A 22,500-nucleotide genomic window follows, 5' to 3' on the forward strand; every position below is an offset into this window, starting at 1 on the left:
TTACATTGGTCTAAGATTTCTTCACCATTCCCTTTACAACGTGTTTCAGTTACAGCCAAGATATCCAAACTATATTTCATAAATTCTTCTCCGCTTGCTGTAACTGTAATCTGATTCATGGTTCGAACATTCCAATTACCAGTTCTCATTTTTTCTGGAGCATTTATAAAACCGAGAGATTTTTAGCACCCCGCTATGCCCGGGACTGTGGTCCATTCTATCATTGTAGCTTTCCATAGATTGCAGGATTAAATATCAAACTACACAAACATACACAAACATATATATATATATATATATATATATATATATATATATATATATATATATATATATATATATATATATATATATATATATATATATATATATATATATATATATATATATATATATATATATATATATATAGTATATATATATTCTTACGAAATTGGTCTTGTGTAGAGTAAATACAGTAGTTTATTCATGATTTTATTTGTTTTCAATTGCACATTGAAGAGAGATTAGCCAGTTATTAAGATGAGTTCCTGTCGTGTAGATTTAAGTTTATTATGTAAATTATATGAGTCTTTCGTCGTTAATTTCATTGTATTCTTAATTCAAGTCAGTATATGTAAATTTACGTTATTTTTAAGAATTAACTTTTTATTTTACATATTTTTGTTACGAAGTCTTTCGTAATATTTTTGAGAGTGTTATGTGACCATACAAGATAGGAACAAGGCCTTATGTAATGTTCTTTTATATTTTTATGAGGCATTGCTTCATTTTTGGGAGAGAATATGTAATATGACACGTGCTCTGGAAAATTCGCAAAAAACCTAGTGATAAGATGTTATCTTTTTTATTATTTCGGGGACAAAGAGTGGGCAGAGCTAGCTGACAGAGTCGCCTCGCTGTGCATGATAGCCCAGAAAACTTAGGATTCGTCTCCCTGTTACGTGAGTACGAGTTCGAGAGAGCAATACTTGGTAACTCTGACGCCTTAGCCCAGCCCCACGCTTCCGAAACTCTCTCTCCTGGAATCTTCTGTAAGTAGTTAAGTCTCTTATAAAGACGACCCCCAGGGTTGCGTAGATAGATAGAGACTTCCAGCCTTAAGACAACAATCTTCCCCTCTCTCTCACTCTCGCATGCAGCTCTGTGTATTGTTTTAAAAGTGTTCAGTGCAATAACGAACTTTTGGTGTGACGAGTTTTTGTAATCATAGTGAGTAGTTATAAAAAGTCTATTAGAGATTTTGTAAGCGCCCCTGTAGGAAGGTGATAGGTTCATGTATTGTGATCTGGTTATCTATTTTCATTGTGTCAAACTTGTATATTGTATTCAGATTTAATTTCAAGTGGAACACGTGACTGTATAATTTTCAGAGTGTAATAATCTATTTTAATATTTATTCAGATTTAATAACGCAAGTCAAGTAATTATATAATTTTCAGATCGTAACATTTTTGTCTTAATCTAAGTTTTGCTCAGACTTATATTTCAAGTGATTTATTTTGATTTTATGTAAATTCTTTTCGAAGTATTGCAATTTATAAAGACTATATTTAATTTTGTGAAGATTGTATTATTCCAATTAATAAAAGGTATCATTGATTTATAGACAAAATTACCGGGAATTCAAAGCTAACCTGTTCCAATTGTTTTCCTCGCAATTTTGCCATATTTACAATGTAATAAACTACCTGGTCATCTGCATTCATTTGTGCATTATTCTCTATGAGCAATTACTTACAGTATGGGTCGGAGAAATTAATTTTCACCCAACTACCTCCAGAGCAAACTTGTGCAGAACAGTCTTTTTTGTACATTGGATAGCCATGTTGATACCAATCTCCATCATAAAAACAGCCTGGGAAAAGACAAAATTCAGTCAACAAAGGCAATAATAATAATAATAATAATAATAATAATAATAATAATAATAATAATAATAATAATAATAATAATAACAATAATAATAATAATGAATGTAAAGAATCTGGTTAGATATACCGTATCATGATTCTTTCCTCTACGGATTACACGTTTAATTCCCTGTCTTGAAATTTGCTTTTATACCATACATGACACCGAATTTAGATTCTTAGGTTTACAATTAAAATTGCACACACAAAGATACTAACGCGTGTGAATGTTTTCATATTAAAGTACTAGTAAATAATGCTATGATTACCTATTTTCTTCATACAACAGTGTCTGGAAATAGTTTGCCAGATAAGTGGGTGGCACATTTTTAAAAATCTCTTTTCATTTAAAAGAGAATAATAAGAAGACGTATTTTAGGATGGAAATGTTGAAGATGCTGCTCTGAATTTAGTATAAATCCTAATAGAACTCAAAGTATGATTGTAAGTAGGTCAAGGACAGTGGCTCCTCAACCTTGTATGACTTTAAACTTTAGGTGTAATTCTCGACAGCAAATTTGCTTTTGATAAAGGCATTAGGTCTGTGTCTTTTTCAATTACACAAAAAATTGGCTTATTGAGAAAGTCTTGTAAGATTTTCGGTAATCAATCTATTCTGAAGAAGTGTTTAAATTCTTTTATTCTACCTTGTTTCGTTTATTGTTCTCCTGTCTGGTCTTCAGCTCCTGATTCTCATCTTAATTTGTTGGACAGGAACTTACGGTACCACCCGTGTGTCATACGAGCGTACATAATTACGACATTTCTCTTTTTGTATATATTACCCTTTGTATCTTTGCTCTCCCCTCGCACTGAGAGCAACGTGTAATAACATGTTTGCCTACTTCATTGTTAACTGTTAACAGAACTGGTTGCAGGTTGGACAAGAAATAGCATGTTGTATTTTGTGACTTTCTTACCGGGACTTGGTATGTATATAAACTCGATGTTTTCTAATAAAGTTACTCAGTTGCTTTCATCTCGCCTTTTGAGTCACAACCAACTCTTGGCTCATCACATTGGTGACCCCAGAAGTTGACTCACTCCTCCTGTCTTCCTCCCCTCACTGGTACAATGGCGGACTCCCCGGAAGTTGGCGCCACCCCATTCAAACTTTCATCGTTTGCCATTGGAGAGGCGTTTGCTTGGTTTCAGCGCGCAAAAGTCCAGTTCCGCATCAAGGGCGTGACTCGCTCAACCACCAAAGCGGATTATGTTCTCGCGGCGATACCCGAGGACACCTTCCCGGAAATCTCCGACTGGCTTTGTGAACAAAGAGACACCCCAATAGCGTATGACGCCCTCAAAACATACCTTCTGCAGCAGTACTCGCCATCGCCAGCCGCCCGTGTAGCAAAGCTTTTTCAACTCTCTCAACAACCGTTGTGGGACCAAAGGGCTTCGCTCACCCTCAGGAAAATGACCAGTATTGCTCGCCTGCAACCTGCCGCAGACGGCTCTCCTCATGAGGTGAACCTACTTCATGCCGTTTGGGTACACCATTTATCCGAACCTGTACGTGCTGCCATACCCGATGTCGATAATTTATCCATAAAGGACTTGATGACCAAAGCCGACGCCCTTATAGACAGCCACTTCACGACCTTCAAGACCTCCATCAACGCCTCAACGAAGAGGACACCTATTCAGCGTCAACCAAAGCTGACATGAATGCTGTAGGACACACACGCCTACCCCGTGACGTGCCGGAGCGGCGACAAAGCCACCCATCACCCACCACTCGCTCGCGCCCCAACCAACGACTTCTGCAGCCACTTACTGCAGCCCATTGGCCGCAGTTTTGCTAGTTCCACTCCAGATTCGTGGCTGTTACAAAGAAATGTGCCAAAGATTGTCAGTGGCCAAAAAACGTGTAAGTAGACCATCGCTCATGGCGGTGGCCTCCCGTGTTTCAAATCTTTTCTTTTTACATGATGCAGGAATGGGCGTGCGATTTTTGGTAGACATGGGTGCTTATCGTTCTTTTATGCCAAGGAAACTCTTCAGGACATGATGTAGTTTGTCTTAGTCTGCCAACGTCCGCCTGGTAGTTGCCAACGTATCTGCGATACCCACCTATGGTTAGGAGAACCTCACATTATCGTTTAGAAATGGCAAATTTAATTTGAAGTTTCTCGTTGCTGACGTCACATTGCCAATCCTCGGTGCAGATTTCTTCTCTTATTTCCATCTTCTGGTCGATGTTGCCCACCGACGATTGGTCAACGCAGACTCGTACTTGTCAACACCTCTTAAACCCGCCCCCCCAACCTTGCTCTCCACATCAGCGCACCCATGGATGCCTATGCCCACCTCCTCACGTCGTACCCAGAAATTTTCCTTCCAGAACTTCACCAAACGCCCACGGCTCCTACCAACCATGGTATTTATCACCATATAAAGACGACGGGACCCCCAGTCTTCGCCAAATTCAGACGTCTGGCACCGGATCGATTGGCAGCTGCCAAACAGATGTTTGCCGAAATGGAAGAAATGGGCCTTTGCCAAAATGCTTCCAGCCCATGGTCGTCACACTTACACATTGTCCTGAAGAAAGACGGCTCCTTCTGTCCATGTGGGGATTACAGGCACCTGAACATGCAAACAGAACGGGATCACTACCCCCTCCCAAACATTGCCGACGTGACCTCCTAACTGCACAGAGCAAAGGTTTTCTCCACGCTTGACCTTCTGAAGGGGTATTATCAGGTGCCTATGAACCCAGAAGACATCCCCAAGACTGCCATCACCATTCCCTTTGGTACATAAACCTTCAATTACTCCTGTTTTGGCCTTCGTAATGCTGGGGCTACTTTTCAACGTCTCATGGATGGCATCTTATGGGACCTCCCCTTCTGTGTATGTTACGTGGAAGGCATACTTGTTATCTCTTCCTCAATAGAGGAACACCTCCGTCACCTGCTCACTGTGCTCGACTGCCTGCAACAAAATGGACTTGTAGTCCGGTACGACAAGTGTACCTTTGGCGCCAACGAAGTGTCGTTTTTAGGGCACCGCATCACTCCTGAAGGATAACATCCCCTCCCTGAGAAGGTATCAGCCGTTCAGAACTTCCCCACGCCCTAAACCGTCAAACCACTGTAGGAATTCTTGGGCATGATCCCCTAATATCAATTTTTTCTGCCAGTCATTGCTGCCACTCCTACTCCCCTCTATGCCTCCTTTAAGGGCAAGCCAAAAGACCTGAAGTGAGGTCCCCTTCAAGAAGCAGCCCTCTGCAACGCAAAGAATGCCCTATTAACAGCTGTTGCTCTCACTTTTCTTGTCCCTCATGCCCCTCTCCTTCTCTCCACGGATGCCAGTGACGTCGCTATTGGTGCAGTACTTGAACAGGTGGTCAACGGCTCACCCCGCCCATTGGCCTTCTTCAGCAAAAAACTGTCCAAGGCAAAATCGGGCTATTTTACCTTCGATCGCGAATTGCTGGCGGTGTACTTGGCTGTCCGTCACTTTCACCATTTCTTAGAAGGTACCCCTTTCGTCATTTGCACAGACCACATGCCTCTGTTGCAGGCCTTCACTCGACAGTCTGACGCCTGGTCCACCCGTCAATGCTAACATCTCTCCGCCGTGGCTAAATACAATTGCACCCTTCAACACGTCCCTGGGAAAATGAATCCCGTTGCCGATGCCCTGTCAAGAAACACGTTGGCCGCTATTCAAATGGGATTGGATTACAACGCCTTGGCTGATGCCCAACGACAGGAGCCAGAGTATCAAGCATGTAGGACATCGTGCACTTCCCTCCGTTGGGAAGACGTCCCCTCGACGACTCCAACACCAGCCTCTTCTGTGATATTAGCACTGGTAGACCGTGACCGTGGATTCCTGCTCCCCTGCGCCGACAGGTGTTTGATTTCATTCACGGCCTTTCACATCCATCACACCGTTCTACTGCACAGCTGCTGAAGACGAAATTTATTTTTTCACGGCATTTCTAAGGATGCTAATGATTGGGTCCGCGCGTGTACTTCTTGCCAAACTTCCAAAGTACATCGACACACGGATTCAGGAATGGGCACCTTTCCTCAACATCAGCATCGTTTCGCCCACATTCACGTCGACATTGTAGGCCCCCTACACACATCACAAGGACATCGTTACCTGTTTACCATCAACGACCGCTCCACTTGTTGGCCTAAAGCCATTCCCATGGAAACTGCAACGTCCGCCTCATGTACATCTGCCTTACTCTCGGGATAGATAGCAAGATTTGGTATCTATGAACATATTACTTCTCACAGGGGTACCATTTTCACCTCTCCATTATAGGCATCATTAGCGAATCTCCTGGGCATCACCCTACATCAGACAACGGCCTACAACTCCACTGCCAATGGAATGGTTGAACGTTTTCATCGCACCCTTAAAGCAGCTTTGATGTCCCGCTGCAAGGACTCCAACTAGTTTACTCAGATTCCCTGGGTCCTCCTGGGACTAAGGACCACTCCTAAAGATGCCCTGGACATCTCGGCAGCTAAAATGGTGTATGGCAACCTGATGGTCGTCCCTGCCGAATTTTTTCCTTCTGCAACCTCCTCCGACAATCTCCAGTGCATACATCACGCCGTTGGAAAATTTACTCCTTGCCGCCAGACTTACAAGCCCCCAGTGAAGCATCACATACCGACAGACTTGCACTCTGCAACGCACATCTTCCTACGCATGTCTTCCCCCTTACACAGGCCCTTTCCTTATGATCTGACGCAATCCAAAAGCATTGCTACTAAACATTGGTGGTAAAGAAGACTGGGTCTCCATTGATCGTCTAAAACCTGCTTATCTCCTGCCAGATGGCCCGCCTACAGTTCACCTCTCTAGATCAGGGTGCCCTATTTAAAATGTACAGTATGTCATTTTTAGGGGGGGAGCCTTGTACCACCCGTGTGTCACACAAGCGTACATAGTAACGACATTTCTCCTTTTTGTAACTATTATCCTTTGTATCTTTACTCTCCCCTTGCACTGGCAGCAACTTGTAATAACATGTCTGCCTATTTCATTGTTAACTATTAACAGAACCGGTTGCCAGTTGGACAAGAAATCGCATGTTGTATTTAATGACCTTACCGGGACTTGGTGTGTTTATAAACTCGATGTTCTGTAATAAAGTTACTCAGTTGCTTTCATCTAGCCTTTTGAGTCACAACCTACTCTTGGCCCATCACAATATTAATCTCTGGCACCATCGTTCAATTAGTCCATTAAAGTTTTTTTATAGTTCTGACCATCCTTTACTTTCAGATCTTCCCGGACAATTCCATACTGTTCCTAATACTAGACATGCAGTTAATTTCAAAAGTCAGACAATTGAGGCTCAATACTACACAGTACTCTAGAAGTTTTATTCCAGCTGTGACCTAAATTAGTTATAGAATGATCTTCCTAATCAAATAGTTGCATCAGTAGAACCTCAAAAGTTCAAATTTGCAGCAAAAGTTTTTATGTTGAACAGGCAGGCATAAGTCTTTTTATAGTTTATATATGAAATATCTGTTTTAATTTTGTTAGTGTTTTTGAAATATTTTATTCTAATTGTTAAATTTTTCTTATATCGTTTATTTATTTCCTTATTTCCTTTCCTCACTGGGCTATTTTCCCTGGGTTTATAGTATCTTGTTTTTCCAACTATGGTTGTAGCTTAGCTAGTAATAATAATAATAATAATAATAATAATAATAATAATATATACAGTACACATAATTATATCTTCATCTCTCTCTCTCTCTCTCTCTCTCTCTCTCTCTCTCTCTCTCTCTCTCTCTCTCTCTCTCTCTCTCTCTCTCTCTCTATATATATATATATATATATATATATATATATATAAATATATATATATATGCATATATATATATATATATATATATATATATATATATATATATATATATATATGAATATATATATATGAATATATATATATATATATATATATATATATATATATATATATATATATATATATATATATATATATATATATATATATATATATATATATATATATATATATATGTATATGTATATATATATATATATATATATATATATATATATATATATATATATATATATATATATATACATATATATATATATATATATATATATATATATATATATATATATATATATATATATATATTTATACTGTATATATAAATGCTTACTTTATATGTATGTGTATATATATATATATATATATATATATATATATATATATATATATATATATATATATATATATATATATATATATATATACAGAGAGAGAGAGAGAGAGAGAGAGAGAGAGAGAGAGAGAGAGAGAGAGAGAGGGAGGGAACTAATGTGGAAGGTAAATGAAGATAAAACTATGACAATCTGTAGTTATATCAGAAACATTCATCGATCGTGGCGATGTCATTATTATTATTATTATTATTATTATTATTATTATTATTATTATTATTATTATTATTATTATTAGCGAAAATCCAACTGAAGTTGAAAAAGCAGGATGATATAAACCAAAAGGTTCAAAGATGAGAAATAGTCCAGTGAGGAAAGGATATAATAAACGAGAAAAATCTAATCCATAGTACACAAGCTATGGCACTACCCAATACTAAAAACTCTAATCCAAGACACTGAAAGACCATGGTACAGAGGCTATGGCTCTACCCAACTCTATCAAACAATGTTTAGCTTTTGGAGTGTCGTTCTGTTAGAACGCCTGCATACCATAGCTAAAGAGTCTCTTTTATTTAAGTAAAAATTAGCCACTCAGCAATTGTTGTGCAGTAGTTTACCCTTTGACTAAAGATTTTTTTTTTCTGTTATCTTGATATTGTTAGGTTTATAAGGAACAAGGAGAATGCGTACAGAGTAGGACAGAATATTCGGGTAATCAAAGGAGAAATTAACCGTATTTAGAGAGGGATCCAATGTAGTACAATATGGCCAGTCAAGGGAACCAATAACTCTCCAGCTGAAGCATCTCTAGATTTATTTGGACAAGGGGCGATTCATTCACGTACTGAGTAGAGCCGATTTATGTCAGATAAGGTAAGTACTTTGTAAATCTCAAATTTTATGGTATATGATAACTTATATCAGAATATTGATAGGCCTACATGCCTGCGTTAAAATTATGTAAACGTAAAACTTTGCCGATTGTCTTGGATATTCACATTAAACAATTTACGGAGGTTAACAAAACTTTGTTAAAAACGTTATTAAAGGAGATATATGCTGAGTGAATTTTGCCAGTCCACTGAATATTGTCCCTTCAAATACTGATTAATTTTTCACAGTTTCACAAGTAAGCAATTTCATTCAAAGCAAGGTTATAGTTATTATATTTTTTTTTGTTGGTAGAGTAATCCTGTTATATATATATATATATATATATATATATATATATATATATATATATATATATATATATATATATATATATATATATGTATATATATATATATATATATATATATATATATATATATATATATATATATATATATATATATACATATATATATATATATATATATATATATATATATATATATATATATATATATACTTGTAGAACTTGCTAAAAGAAACAATTTCAAAATCATGAACACCTTTTATAAAACAGAACATAGAAAATGGACATGGAGAAGCCCACGTGAAGAATCGAAAAATGAAATAGATTTTATTCTCAGTGAAAAAGTAAATTTAGTTAAAGCTGTAATAGTGTTGAACAAGTTAAAGTCAAGCGACCATAGAATGGTGAGAAGGAAAATTCATTTATATATAAGAAAACAAATATTAAAAATAATTTTTAAGAAAGAAAATAAACGCTCCTGTACTGAGAGAAAAATCTGATGAGCTTAGTTTAGCAATACAAAATAGGTACTCCCATCTACATGATGACATGGAAGCAAGTAGAGAAGAAACGGACAGTAATTTAAGAAAATTTGTATTAGAATCAGCACGAGAGATAGGTAAAGAGGTACTAAACAACATCAAGGAAAACTATCAGGAAAGCTAAAAATAAAGAAAAAAAGGAAAAAAATAAACTAATAAAGAAGAGATTTGAAGTGGGGATAAAATCCATGAGAGATGAAACGGAGTTTTCTGAACTATCCAAAAGAATAAACAAAATAAAAAACCAAGATAATTGTAAACGCAATCAAACCACAATAGAAGAAACACTTAAGAAAGGAAGAAACATCAAATTGATGAAAAGAAGACTTGATGTTTGATTTAAAGGAAGACAATGGAAATATTATCCACACTAGAGATGAAGTGATGAAATTTGCGGAGGATTTCTATACAATGCTATACAATAGTGATACAAAAAATAACTTCAACAATAGAAATAATGAAATACCTGAGCCGGTACCAAAAGTAACAATGTGGAGAAGTAAAAAAAGCATTATGAGGCATAGCAGCTGGGGAAGATGGCCTAGCAAATGATTTAATAATAGATGGAGAAGATTTCATACAAGTAAAACTGGCTGATCTCTTCACCAAATCTCTGCAAGAATGCTCTATACCTACGACTTCGCAAAAGCTTCGTCATTATACTAATTCACAAAAACTACCGCCCAATAAGTTTACTCTCCGTAATATATAAAATATTTCCTAAGATCATATTAGGGCAAATAGAAAGACAGCTAGGCATTAAGCAACCAAGAGAGCAGGCAGGCTTAAAAAGTGGGTATTCAACAACTGACCATATCCGTGTAATTAACCAGAGAATGGAAAAATCAACAGAGTTTGACAAACCACTATGTATGGCATTTATAGACTATGAGAAAGCTTTTGATTCTGTTAAAACATCAGCACTAATGGAAGCCATTGGAAAACAATGAATAGAAGAATCTTATGCTAGAACACTTCAAGATATCTATACAGGAAGTACAGCAATCCTAAAACTATAAGAAGATAGTGAAACTATCCCCATGGAGGAAGGAGTTAGACAGGGAGACCCCATTTTTCCTAAATTATTCACAGCTTGTCTAGAAGATTTTAAGAACTGAGTTTATGAAAATGTAGGAATTAATATTAATGGGGATTGCCTTAACAGCGTAGTAGTATTTAGTGAATCATATGAAGAATTACAAAAGATCATAGAAGATTTGAATAGAGGGAGCAGAAATGTAAGAATCTGAGAAAAACTAAGATAATGTTCAATGAAAAAGCAGAGACAACCGATAGAGGTTATGGACGAGCCTTTGGAGATTGCTAATGAATATTCGTACTTAGACAGACAGGAAGTGTTTCCCCAGAACACAAGTCCGAAATCAAAAGAAGGATAAGCTTGGAATGAGCATTTGGTAAACAATATGAGATTATTAAAATTAAAATCCCACTTTCTCCAAAAAGAAAAATATTCAATGAGATGGTCCTAACAATATTACCATATGTATAAAAAACTTAGAGCCTTACTAAAGCCTTAGATTCTTAGAACATAAGCTGGTTGCAACTCAAGGACCTGTCGAAAGAATAATGATGCGAATAACACTAAGAGACAGAAAAAGAGCAACATGGATACGAGAGCAAGCTAAAGTAGAGGATATTCTAACAACATATAAGAAAAATAAATTGACATAGGACATATACTAAGAATAGATGGTCATTAAGAATGACAAAATGGGTCTTTAGATATTATAAAAGAAGCAGAGAAAGGAAGAGAAGAGAATGGATTGACGAACTAAGAAAGTTTGAAGACGTGGACTGACACAGAAAGACCTAAACGCCGCGAGTGGCAGGACATGTTAGAGGCCCTAGTCCTGAATTAAATTTGAATTAAAAGAGCTTCAACATGTTTCGTCTATGTATATCAGACATTGATATAAATTTGTTCATATGATTAAAATCTATTGATTGATTTACCAGTGTCATGTTTAAAAACAGCGCTGTTTTCATTTCCTCTTTATAATGGAATCTCTATGTTCTCTTTTTCTTCTTTCGAAATCTACCACTCTCTTATGTACACTTCTGTAATCTGTCCGGAAGTTGGCTGTCCTAAATTTAAGGTTTACAGGAAAAAAAAAAAAAACTCATTCAGATTCATATATACATGAATTTTCAAACATTGCAAAATTCTAAGAACTTTAATATTTATCAAAGTGATTTTGAATTAGTTTTGTTTTTTAAATAATATTATCAAAAACAATATAACGAGTGTTAAGGAAGTGTTAAACGATGTAAAACAAAACACCATGAATGCTGATAATTTTTGTTAAGTTTGTAACGGGTTTTCCATTTTTACATGGTCCCTTCAAACGCTCAATAATTTCCCTTTTTTTTCATAAATTGTTGGTTATTTTATTTATCATACATACACGGAAAGTAGTGTATTTTAATATATATATATATATATATATATATATATATATATATATATATATATATATATATATATATATATATATATATATAAAATAAGCCATATATATTAACACATTATAGTCTGAATTCTCTTAACAACCTCGGGATCAGAGCCCCAGGCCAAATCACTCAAAGACTATAGTATCTGTTCGGCCGGGCTTCGAACCCTGGTCCGGGATACTTGTGTAACATTGACCATACCACTCAACCACGAAGAAAGATAAAATTCCATGAAAATTCTTCTCTACATATAAGTGTCGAATTCTGGTTTTTGTACTTAGAATTGAAATCAACCCATCTTCACCATCATAGCTAATTGGTAGGTTTGTGACTTGGCATTCAATTAAGGATAAATTTTGCACATTTAAACGTGTTTTTCATATTTCAAATAAGCCATATATATTAACAGATTAAAGTCTGGATTCTCTTAACAACCTCGGGATCAGAGCCCCAGGCCAAATCACTCAAAGACTGTAGTATCTGTCTGGCCGGGCTTCGAACCCTGGTCCAAGATACTTGTATGACATTGACCAAACCACTCAGCCACAAAGAAATGTAAAAGTCCATGACAATTCTTCTGTACATATACCTGTCGAATTCAGGTTTTTTGTACTTAGAATTGAAATCAACCCATCTTCATCATTGTAGCTAATTGGAAGGATTGTGACTTGGTATTCGATTAATGATAAATTTTGCACATTTAAACGTGTTTTTCATATTTCAAATAAGCCATGCCGGGCTTTGAACCCTGGTCCAGGATACTTGTGTGACACCGACCATACCACTCACCCACGAAGAAGGATAAAAGTCAATAACAATTCTTCTGTACATATACCTGTCAAATTCAGGTTTTCTATACTTAGAATTGAAATCAACCCATCTTCACCATCGTAGCTAATTGGTAGGTTTGTGACTTAGCATTCCATTAATTGTAGATTTTACACATTTAAATGTGTTTTTCATATTTCAAATAAAGTCTTTGAGTGATTTGGTCTGGGGCTCTGATCCCGAGGTTGTTAAGAGAATCCAGACTTAACGTGTTAATATACATGGCTTATTTGAAATATAAAAAACACGTTCAAATGTGCAAAAGTAATCATATACATATATATATATATATATATATATATATATATATATATATATATATTTTTGGGCTCAAGCCATGTCGTCCTGATGGAAGTTCCTATAGGGTAGCTTCCTAGGGTATATTACAACTACGGCGATATTCCCAGAGAATTTACCTTAAGGTACCAGAATTCTAACTCCTGGAGCGAGTATCCCTCGTGAAAGGGATATCGCGACATATCAGAGGACGTATTCTTGACACGCCACATGGCAATCTGCATCCTGGATAGAGATTTCGTCTCGTAGGAGGCGATTGGCAAGATACGAATTCGGGAAAGAAAAAGGGGAGCCGCTCCCAAGGCTTCCCTATCCTCCGATTCGTATGCGTGCCTGGCGCCAATCCTGGCGCCATCTGTATTCCTTTTTGCGTAGCTTAACAACTCGGTGTTTTTTCCTGTGTTTTCTCGCAAATCTTGGATTTATTCTATTTATCATGGCTTCTCCGTCTTCGTTGGCCTCTGATAAGTTGAGTATAATGTCTTTTATGTATAAATGTAGGCTCTTGGTAAATTTTTGAGTGATTAATAGGATTAATCTTTGATACAAGAGCCATAGCCTACCGGAGGCGTCCTGGACGCTGTCGCTCGCTAGGTATAAGTTTAGTTAGTCAGAGCGACATTCCCGGTTGTTTTGCTTTAATAAATTTTAGCTATTTAGCATTACATAGGATTTCCTTCGTGCTTAGTATTATTTTGGCGAAGTATTCGCCATTCTGGCCTACGCTAGGCCATGTAGCCTAGTCGTTTGGTCCTAGTACTTCATGCATGATTTTGGTTTTTCCGAGTGTAATAAAATTTTATTGAAGCTTTAGGCTATGTTTTATACATTTAAGACTGTGTGGAATATTTCCAAGATAGTATACGAGTGAGTTTCGGTGATTTAGGTAATCGATTCTCTTGGTGCCTAGGCTAAGTTGCTTCTGGAGCCTTAGTATACTTTATCATACTCCCCGGTTGCTTTCTTTTCTTCGGAGAAGGTATGCAATCCCTTTCCCTCTGTTTAAGCCTTGGGCTTATCCCTAAGTGGTTTTTTCCGAATTTATTTTCGATAAAACTATACTGGGGTGTTACTGTACCTTCCTGTTCCAGTAGTATGGTTCAAAGAGGGACAGAACAACAGAGTTTTTTAGTCTGAGTCTGTGTTTGTCTGGCTTGGGGTAGAGTCTCCCTCGCTGGCCTGACACAGACAAAAGGGGGCTTAGCCTCCTTAGGTCACTACCGAAGGTTTCTGTGGATATGATTCCTTCTTTTGTGACCTACCAGACTAGTCCTTGTTGCTGTTCTCGGGGGAGGATAAGTTTCTTTCCCTGGGAGTAGCAACACCTTCCTTGCTTTGGTGCTCTGAGAGCTGGCAAGTATTGCTGGCCTTCCCCCTTAGATCTCCCTTAGGCTAAGATAAGTTTCTTGGCTGCGGGTGATCCGTCACTAAAGCAAGGTTGGTAGGACCCTCTTGTCCCTTCCCCCTCTATCTCCGTAATGGCCTAGCCAATACAGTACTGTACGTCGTTCTACATCTGGACCTAGTATAGGTCAGGATGTGGAATTGACTCAGCCCCTTACCGGCCGGCAGAGCTGCCGGCCGGCAAGGGTCATATATTTTCGAGTGCTGCCCGGACCTCCCTTGGTCCCTCATCCATGCCTGCCTGTAGAGCCAGACGGCATTGGTCAGGAAGTCTGAATTAGATTCTCCCCTTCCTTATATGCACTCTTTCGGATTGCCGGGCTTGGAGGTAGTGTACACTCTTATCCCGGCATCCATTCTATTTTTCTTCCTAGTGCTGTACCCGACCCGGGTGCCGGCCTATGAGGCCGGCAGCCGGGCAGCTGTAGTCCTCTGGTTCTTTTGCTGCCGGCTGGCATCGGTCTTGTACCTTTGCCGGCCGGCTTATATCAGCCCTTATCTGCCGGTCACCAAGAGTGTGGCCGGCAGCTCGGTACTACCTTGTGTAGTTGCCGGCCGACATTGGCTGTTGCTGGCCAGCAGTTGCTGCCGGCCGGCACATGCATTTGAACCAGAGTGCTGCCGCCTTATAGCTGTTAAGTAGTATACTTTAAAGCTAGTTATGGTGTGTGCCGGCCGGCACGTATCCCCCTATACTGTACTAGTATTCTTCAGTATAACATATACAGTAAGAAGAAAACTATGGTAAGGGTTTTGGTACAGCACTGTGTGTTCTAACACTTTTGTGTTTTCTTGCACATCCCTTTGCTGTTGCCCTACAGATAGGAAAGTGAGTTCTATCCTGTCTATTATCCAGGATTTTAAAATCATTGCTTAGGTGTGAGCTTCACCTGTTTCCTCTGGAAACCTTGCATTGGTTACTCTAGAAGAAGTTAACCATTTGATTTTATTATCTGGAAGGCTGCAACAATGGGTTGTGAGGGAAACACAAGTGTGTGTCTTTCCTTTATGAATTGTTATGCTATACTATGCATATCCAGTGATACATAGTTCACTTGATACTCATGGAAATTTCTTCTCTTTACAGGAGGACCCTCCGAAGTGCGGAAATGTTTTCTGCAACGTCCGTAGCAAGTACCTCTGCGGACATGGGTTTTGTAGGAGACACGCAGCATGCGCTGTCTCCAAGGATGATCTCCAGTATTGGGACCCTCAGGTATGTACTGTATGCACTAACCTGATTACTGAGGCTTATGATTCCCCTAGGACGGCGGAATCAAGGGATATAGCAAGGGAGAAGCTTCGTACCTGGGTAAGGGGCTTCAAAAAGGACACCTCTGGCCCTTATCTTCCAAGTGAGAAGATGAGAGCGTATCTTTTTCCCAAGGCATCAGCTGATGCAGTGATCCCCCAACCTCAAGAGGAGATCCCCCAAGATCAGGTCCAGGTGGACGCTGAAGTCGCGTTCGCGATGCAAGACATCCAGTTAGATGACAGGATGTCTGACGTGGACGAGCGTTTGGAAGAAGACCTCCTGGCAGAAGGCCAGGATGAATTTCAAGCACCGGACGTCGTAGAGGATGAGGTCGACGAGGTGTCGGCTACTCCGGTTCAGATTCCGGAACCTATTCCCTCAACATCGGCCAGTCTCCCAGTAGAACTAGGACAGGCCCTCTCTTCGATTGTTGGAATGATTCAACAAATGCAGAAGGAGAATCAGGAGAAGGCGGCTGCTATGGAACTGCGGATGCAGTCCCTGGCAGAATCACATGGGCCCCGGAAAAGGCTCAATGTGAAAGCCCTTCCCTTATGCTCAGATGCTAACCCCTGGAGGTATGCTGAGCACATGCCGATGATGACTGGAAAGATCGTCATCTCGGATAAGCTGGGTTCAGTTCCCCTAGAGGAGGTGGAATTCTGGCCCAGCAAGGCATCATATCCGGACTGCTATGTCCGGCTGAGAAGAGAACCAGCTTCAAGGGAGGAGACAGAGCCGAAGGAGGTCATAATCATGGACCACGCTAAGGCTCAAGCCCTACTTTCATCCTCGATGAAGGAGAAGGGCTTCTCCAACTCGAAGGTAGCTGCATTGAGCAAGAAGCTCCCTTCCTTTGTGTCCTCTCCTGCTAGAGCCTTCCCCTTTTTACAGAAAGGGTTTGCGGCTGTCCTAAAGGCAGTCGAGGCAGGCAAGCCTTGCCCCTCCCTGGAGGAGTGTAAACCCTTGTCGCTGGCCCTGCCCATGGACTACAAAGATTGGAAGGATGTCCATCTGACGTTCTCAGTGGGAAAGTTGGAGGCTGATATTGCCGGACGGCAATTCGGCGAGGACCTCCCCAAGCTGTCCGACTTTCTTTTACGAAGAGAGTTCGAGACAAAAGAAAGACTGGCTGCCTCAATGTCTCATCAGACTACTCTTGAGACGATGGCAAGTGACCCCAAGGTCCATGAAATGTTCATGGTGGTGGCTAAGACTCACCTAGCCACAGTGACGAAGAACCTTTATGGCTTCGTCAAGGCAAGGAGAGCTTGTAGGGAGTTCGTGTTTTCCAGGGCTACGGTGAGGCACGAGCCAAGGAAGTTAATCTCCTCCAACATTTGGGGAGAAGACCTTTTCCCTACCGATGTGGTCAAAGAAGTTGTTGATAAGGCCGCCGTGGAGAATAGAAACCTTCTCCAGAAGTGGGGCCTGACTATCAAAAGAAAGTCTTCCCCGGATGAGGGTCCTCAACCAAAGAGGAAGAATATGAGGACTAGGCTACCGTCTCGGCCAGCCAAGCCCTCTAGACAGCAACAGCAACTGCAATTGCCATTGCCTCCAGTGCCCCAAATGGTGGCACAAACCCCGACCACTTTTCAGTGGGTACCCCAGGCTGTGCCAGGTCAGTCCACCGCATTCACCCCAACGTTCGAAGGACAGTCTTCTTCCTTTCGAGCAAAGCCTAGAGGAGCAGCCAGAGGCTCGTCTAGGCGCCCCTCAAGGGGAAGGGGATTCAGAGGTGGTCGTGGTCAGGGAGGCAAGACCTCAGGACGGCAGTCCAAGTGAAACGATACCGGTAGGAGGGAGACTGATGAAATTTTGGGATCGTTGGACCTTCGATCCCTGGGCCCAAAGCCTACTCAAGAATGGACTGGGCTGGAGCTGGTACAGCACTCCACCCCCGTTCTGGAGGAGTACGTTCAAGAACTGTTGGAGAAAAAGGTGATCCGAAAGGTGAAGTCCATCAAATTCCAAGGGAGGCTGTTTTGTGTTCCCAAGAAAGACTCGGAAAAGCTCAGAGTCATTCTGGACTTGTCGCCACTCAACAAGTTCATAGTGAATTGCAAATTCAAAATGCTAACACTGCAACACATAAGGACCTTACTGCCCAAGAGGGCATACTCAGTCTCTATAGACTTGTCAGACGCCTATTGGCACATTCCAATCAGCCGTCGACTCTCCCACTACCTAGGGTTCAGGCTACAACGGAGACTATATGCCTTCAGAGCCATGCCATTCGGGCTAAACATAGCCCCAAGGATTTTCACGAAGCTTGCGAGCGCAGCTCTCAAACAATTACGCCTAAAGGGAATTCAGGTAGTAGCCTACCTGGACGACTGGCAGGTGTGGGCAGCATCCGAGACCGAATGCTTGCAAGCTTCCAGTCAGGTGATCCAGTTCCTAGAGTACCTAGGCTTCAAGATCAACAGAAAAAAGTCTCGACTTTCTCCATCCCAAAAGTTCCAGTGGCTGGGAATCCACTGGGACCTTTTGTCACACAGTTTCTCCATCCCGACGAAGAAAAGGAAGGAGATAGCGGGCTCTGTCAAGAGACTTCTAGATTCCGAAAGGATATCAAGACGCGAACAGGAGAGCGTACTAGGCTCTCTCCAGTTTGCTTCAGTGACAGACCCAGTGCTAAGAGCACAGCTAAAGGATGCAACCGGAGTTTGGAGAAGGTATGCATCAAACGCGCGAAGAGATCTGAGAAGACCAGTGCCGCCTCGGCTACGTACTCTTCTCAGGCCTTGGTCCCAAGCCAGACATCTAAAGAAGTCGGTTCTTCTTCAGCCACCTCCCCCGTCGATGACGATTCACTCAGACGCCTCAAAGGAGGGATGGGGAGGTCACTCTCATCGGAAAAAAGTCCAGGGGACTTGGTCCAAGCTATTCAGGACCTTTCATATAAACTTTCTAGAAGCTATGGCAGTGCTCCTTACCTTAAAGAAAGACTCCCCGCGTCACTCGATCCACATAAGATTGGTGATGGACAGCGAGGTGGTTGTGAGATGCTTGAATCGACAAGGGTCGAGGTCACCACCTCTCAACCAGGTGATGTTAGCCATTTTCCGATTGGCGGAAAAGAAGAAGTGGTACCTGTCGGCAGTTCACCTTCAAGGAGTCCGCAATGTGACAGCGGACGCTCTATCCAGGTTCACACCGATAGAGTCGGAATGGTCCTTAGACGCAGGATCATTCTCCTTAATTCTGAATCAAGTCCCAGAACTGCAGATAGACCTCTTTGCGATGAAAGACAACAAGAAGTTGCCCCTGTACGTGTCCCCGTTCGAGGACCCCTTAGCGGAAGCAGTGGACGCGATGTCCCTCGACTGGAACAGATGGTCCAGGATTTATCTGTTCCCCCCTCACAACCTTCTGTTGAGGGTCCTCAACAAACTGAGATCCTTCAAAGGGGTAGCGGCAATAGTGGCCCACAAGTGGTCGAACAGCATGGGGTTCCCCTTGGCGTTGGAACTACAGCTGAAGTTTGTGCCGCTACCACATCCAGTTCTGACCCAGCGAGTCCAGAAGTCGACTGTCTGCGCTTCATTATAGAAAACCCGGACCCTGCAGCTCATGATTTTCTCGCCCTTGAGGTGAGAAAGCATTTCGGGATTTCGAAAGCCAGCATAGACTTCCTAGTGGAATATAAGTGCAAATTTACTAGAAGGCAATATGAGTCATCTTGGAGAAAATGGGTGGCCTTTGTAAAGGCAAAGAATCCGCAGGAGATCTCAACAGACTTCTGCTTATCTTTCTTCATCCACCTCCATGGCCAAGGGTTGGCAGCTAACACGATTTCAGTGTGTAAATCTGCTTTGATGAGACCCATTTTATTTGCCTTCCAGATCGACCTAGGTAACGAGATCTTTAATAAAGTTTCGAAAGCCTGTGCTAGGCTCAGACCTTCAGCACCTCCAAAGCCCATCTCATGGTCTTTAGACAAAGTTCTTCATTTCGCCTCCCTGTTGAGCAATGAAGAATGTGCGTTAAAGGATTTGACGCAAAAAGTTATTTTCCTATTTGCACTCGCGTCCGGGGCCAGGGTTAGTGAGATCGTAGCCCTCTCGAGAGAGGCAGGTTGTGTTCAGTTCCTGGATGGGGGGGATCTGAACCTGTTTCCGGATCCTACGTTTCTCGCCAAGAATGAGTTACCCACCAACAGGTGGGGTCCCTGGAGAATCTGCCCTCTGAAAGAAGATGCATCTCTATGTCTAGTAGAATGCCTAAAGGTCTATCTTCGTAGAACTTCAGACTTCAAGAGTGGTCAACTATTCAGGGGAGAAAAATCAGGCTCAAATTTATCTCTGAATCAACTCAGAGCGAAAATCACATATTTTATTCGCAGAGCGGATCCTGACAGTACACCCGCAGGTCACGATCCGGGGAAAGTTGCCTCATCCCTAAATTTCTTTAATTGTATGGATTTTGAACATCTCCGTTCATACACGGGCTGGAAGTCTTCCAGAGTGTTCTTTCGCCACTATGCCAAGCAAGTAGAGGAACTAAAGAGATCTGTGGTAGCAGTGGGTCGTGTAGTTAACACTACTGTTTAACTCTGCGAGGAACAGTGGTCTTAATTGGGACGATTAAGTCCAGGGTGAGTGTGTAGGTACATACTGTACTACAAACTAAATGAGGGCACCGAGTGCCCACATAGACTGTTCCTTTTTCAAAGGTGAACCTAGCATAAGTACGGACATGTGTGCCGAGCGATTCTAACGCTAATGTGAGTGATTTGTAATACAGACTTTTATGACTTGATACCTCGGTATCTTAAAAAAGTGGCGTTTAATGTTTTTTCTTTCAGATAAACAAGTTCTGTTTACTATCATACTTATGCTTAAAGTTTTGGGTTATCCTCTTATATATATATATATATATATATATATATATATATATATATATATATATATATATATATATATATATATATATATATATAAATATATATATATATATATATATATATATATATATATATATATATATATATATATATATATATATATATATATATATATATATATATATATATATATATATATATATATATATATAATTGTTGTTAACCTGTCTATTTATTGTCTGTCAATAAACTTGTTCTTGAGAACCTTGCGTCTCTTTCACCTGTGTCAATTTATTGGTATAATTGAGCATTTATTCTATGTATCTTATCTGGAATAATTCTAATAGAATTGTTCCGTTATGCAAGCTATGTTGCATGGGTTTATGTAGTCCCCTAATGGGAGGACTCCGTCCCATAAAGGGACGAGGGCAGTTTTATTAGTTTCTTCCTATGCGGATATAAACCTTTGTCCATTACAAGTATTGTGCGGATTACTGGTCAATATATATTGACGCAGTGATTCTTTACAAACTATGCTTTACTTAATATAGGGCGAGACCACTATATTAGCTTGCCTGGTATTCATACATAGGTATATGTACTCTTCGAGACTTTTCCAGAGTCTAGTAGGACTCTTCCCTGTAGGGGGCAGGAAGCTCTGACATCGTTTATAGTTAGTTGAAAAGATGTATAACGGTAACATCTTAGGTCTCTAGGTCTAGTCGACCGGAGAAAAATTACCTCCGGGGAGTACGGCACGTTCTGAGAATCCACAGATACAGTAATGCTCTGGTACACTTCCATCAGGACGACATGGCTTAAGCCCAAAAAACGGATTTTGAGCGAAGCGAAAAATCTATTTTTGGGTGAGATGGCCATGTCGTCCTGATGGACCCGCCCTTGCCTTTCTAAGAAAGGGCTGTAGGACCCCTCCCTACATACAGTATCTGTAGCACCTCGTGTACGCTACAAGGAATACAGATGGCGCCAGGATTGGCGCCAGGCACGCATACGAATCGGAGGATAGGGAAGCCTTGGGAGCGGCTCCCCATTTTCTTTCCCGAATTCGTATCTTGCCAATCGCCTCCTACGAGACGAAATCTCTCTCCAGGATACAGATTGCCATGTGGCGTGTCAAGAATACGTCCTCTGATATGTCGCGATATCCCTTTCACGAGGGATACTCGCTCCAGGAGTTAGAATTCTGGTACCTTAAGGTAAATTATCTGGGAATATCGCCGTAGTTGTAATATACCCTAGGAAGCTACCCTATAGGAACTTCCATCAGGACGACATGGCCATCTCACCCAAAAATAGATTTTTCGCTTCGCTCAAAATCCGTTATATATATATATATATATATATATATATATATATATATATATATATATATATATATATACATATATATACATATATATATATATATATATATATATATATATATATATATATATATATATATATATATATATATATGTATATGTCTGTGTGTGTGTCTGGGTGTGTGTCATCATCACCATCATCAGCCGTCATTAGTATTATTATTATTATTATTATTA

At 40.2% G+C, this 22,500-nt stretch overlaps 1 protein-coding gene across 2 annotated transcripts in view; it reads right to left on the reverse strand.

The window, feature by feature from the left end:
* LOC137648622 (uncharacterized) overlaps window positions 1–22,500 on the reverse strand; it is a 448,032-nt gene that overhangs the window by 321,103 nt on the left and 104,429 nt on the right. For both annotated transcript variants that reach the window (XM_068381561.1, XM_068381562.1), the window contains exon 5: window positions 1,742–1,858. In XM_068381561.1, coding sequence (XP_068237662.1) covers window positions 1,742–1,858 — 117 coding nt within the window. The remainder of the gene's footprint in view (window positions 1–1,741; window positions 1,859–22,500) is intronic.

The sequence above is a fragment of the Palaemon carinicauda genome, chromosome 10 (assembly GCF_036898095.1).
Source record: "Palaemon carinicauda isolate YSFRI2023 chromosome 10, ASM3689809v2, whole genome shotgun sequence".
Taxonomy (NCBI): Eukaryota; Metazoa; Arthropoda; class Malacostraca; order Decapoda; family Palaemonidae; genus Palaemon; species Palaemon carinicauda.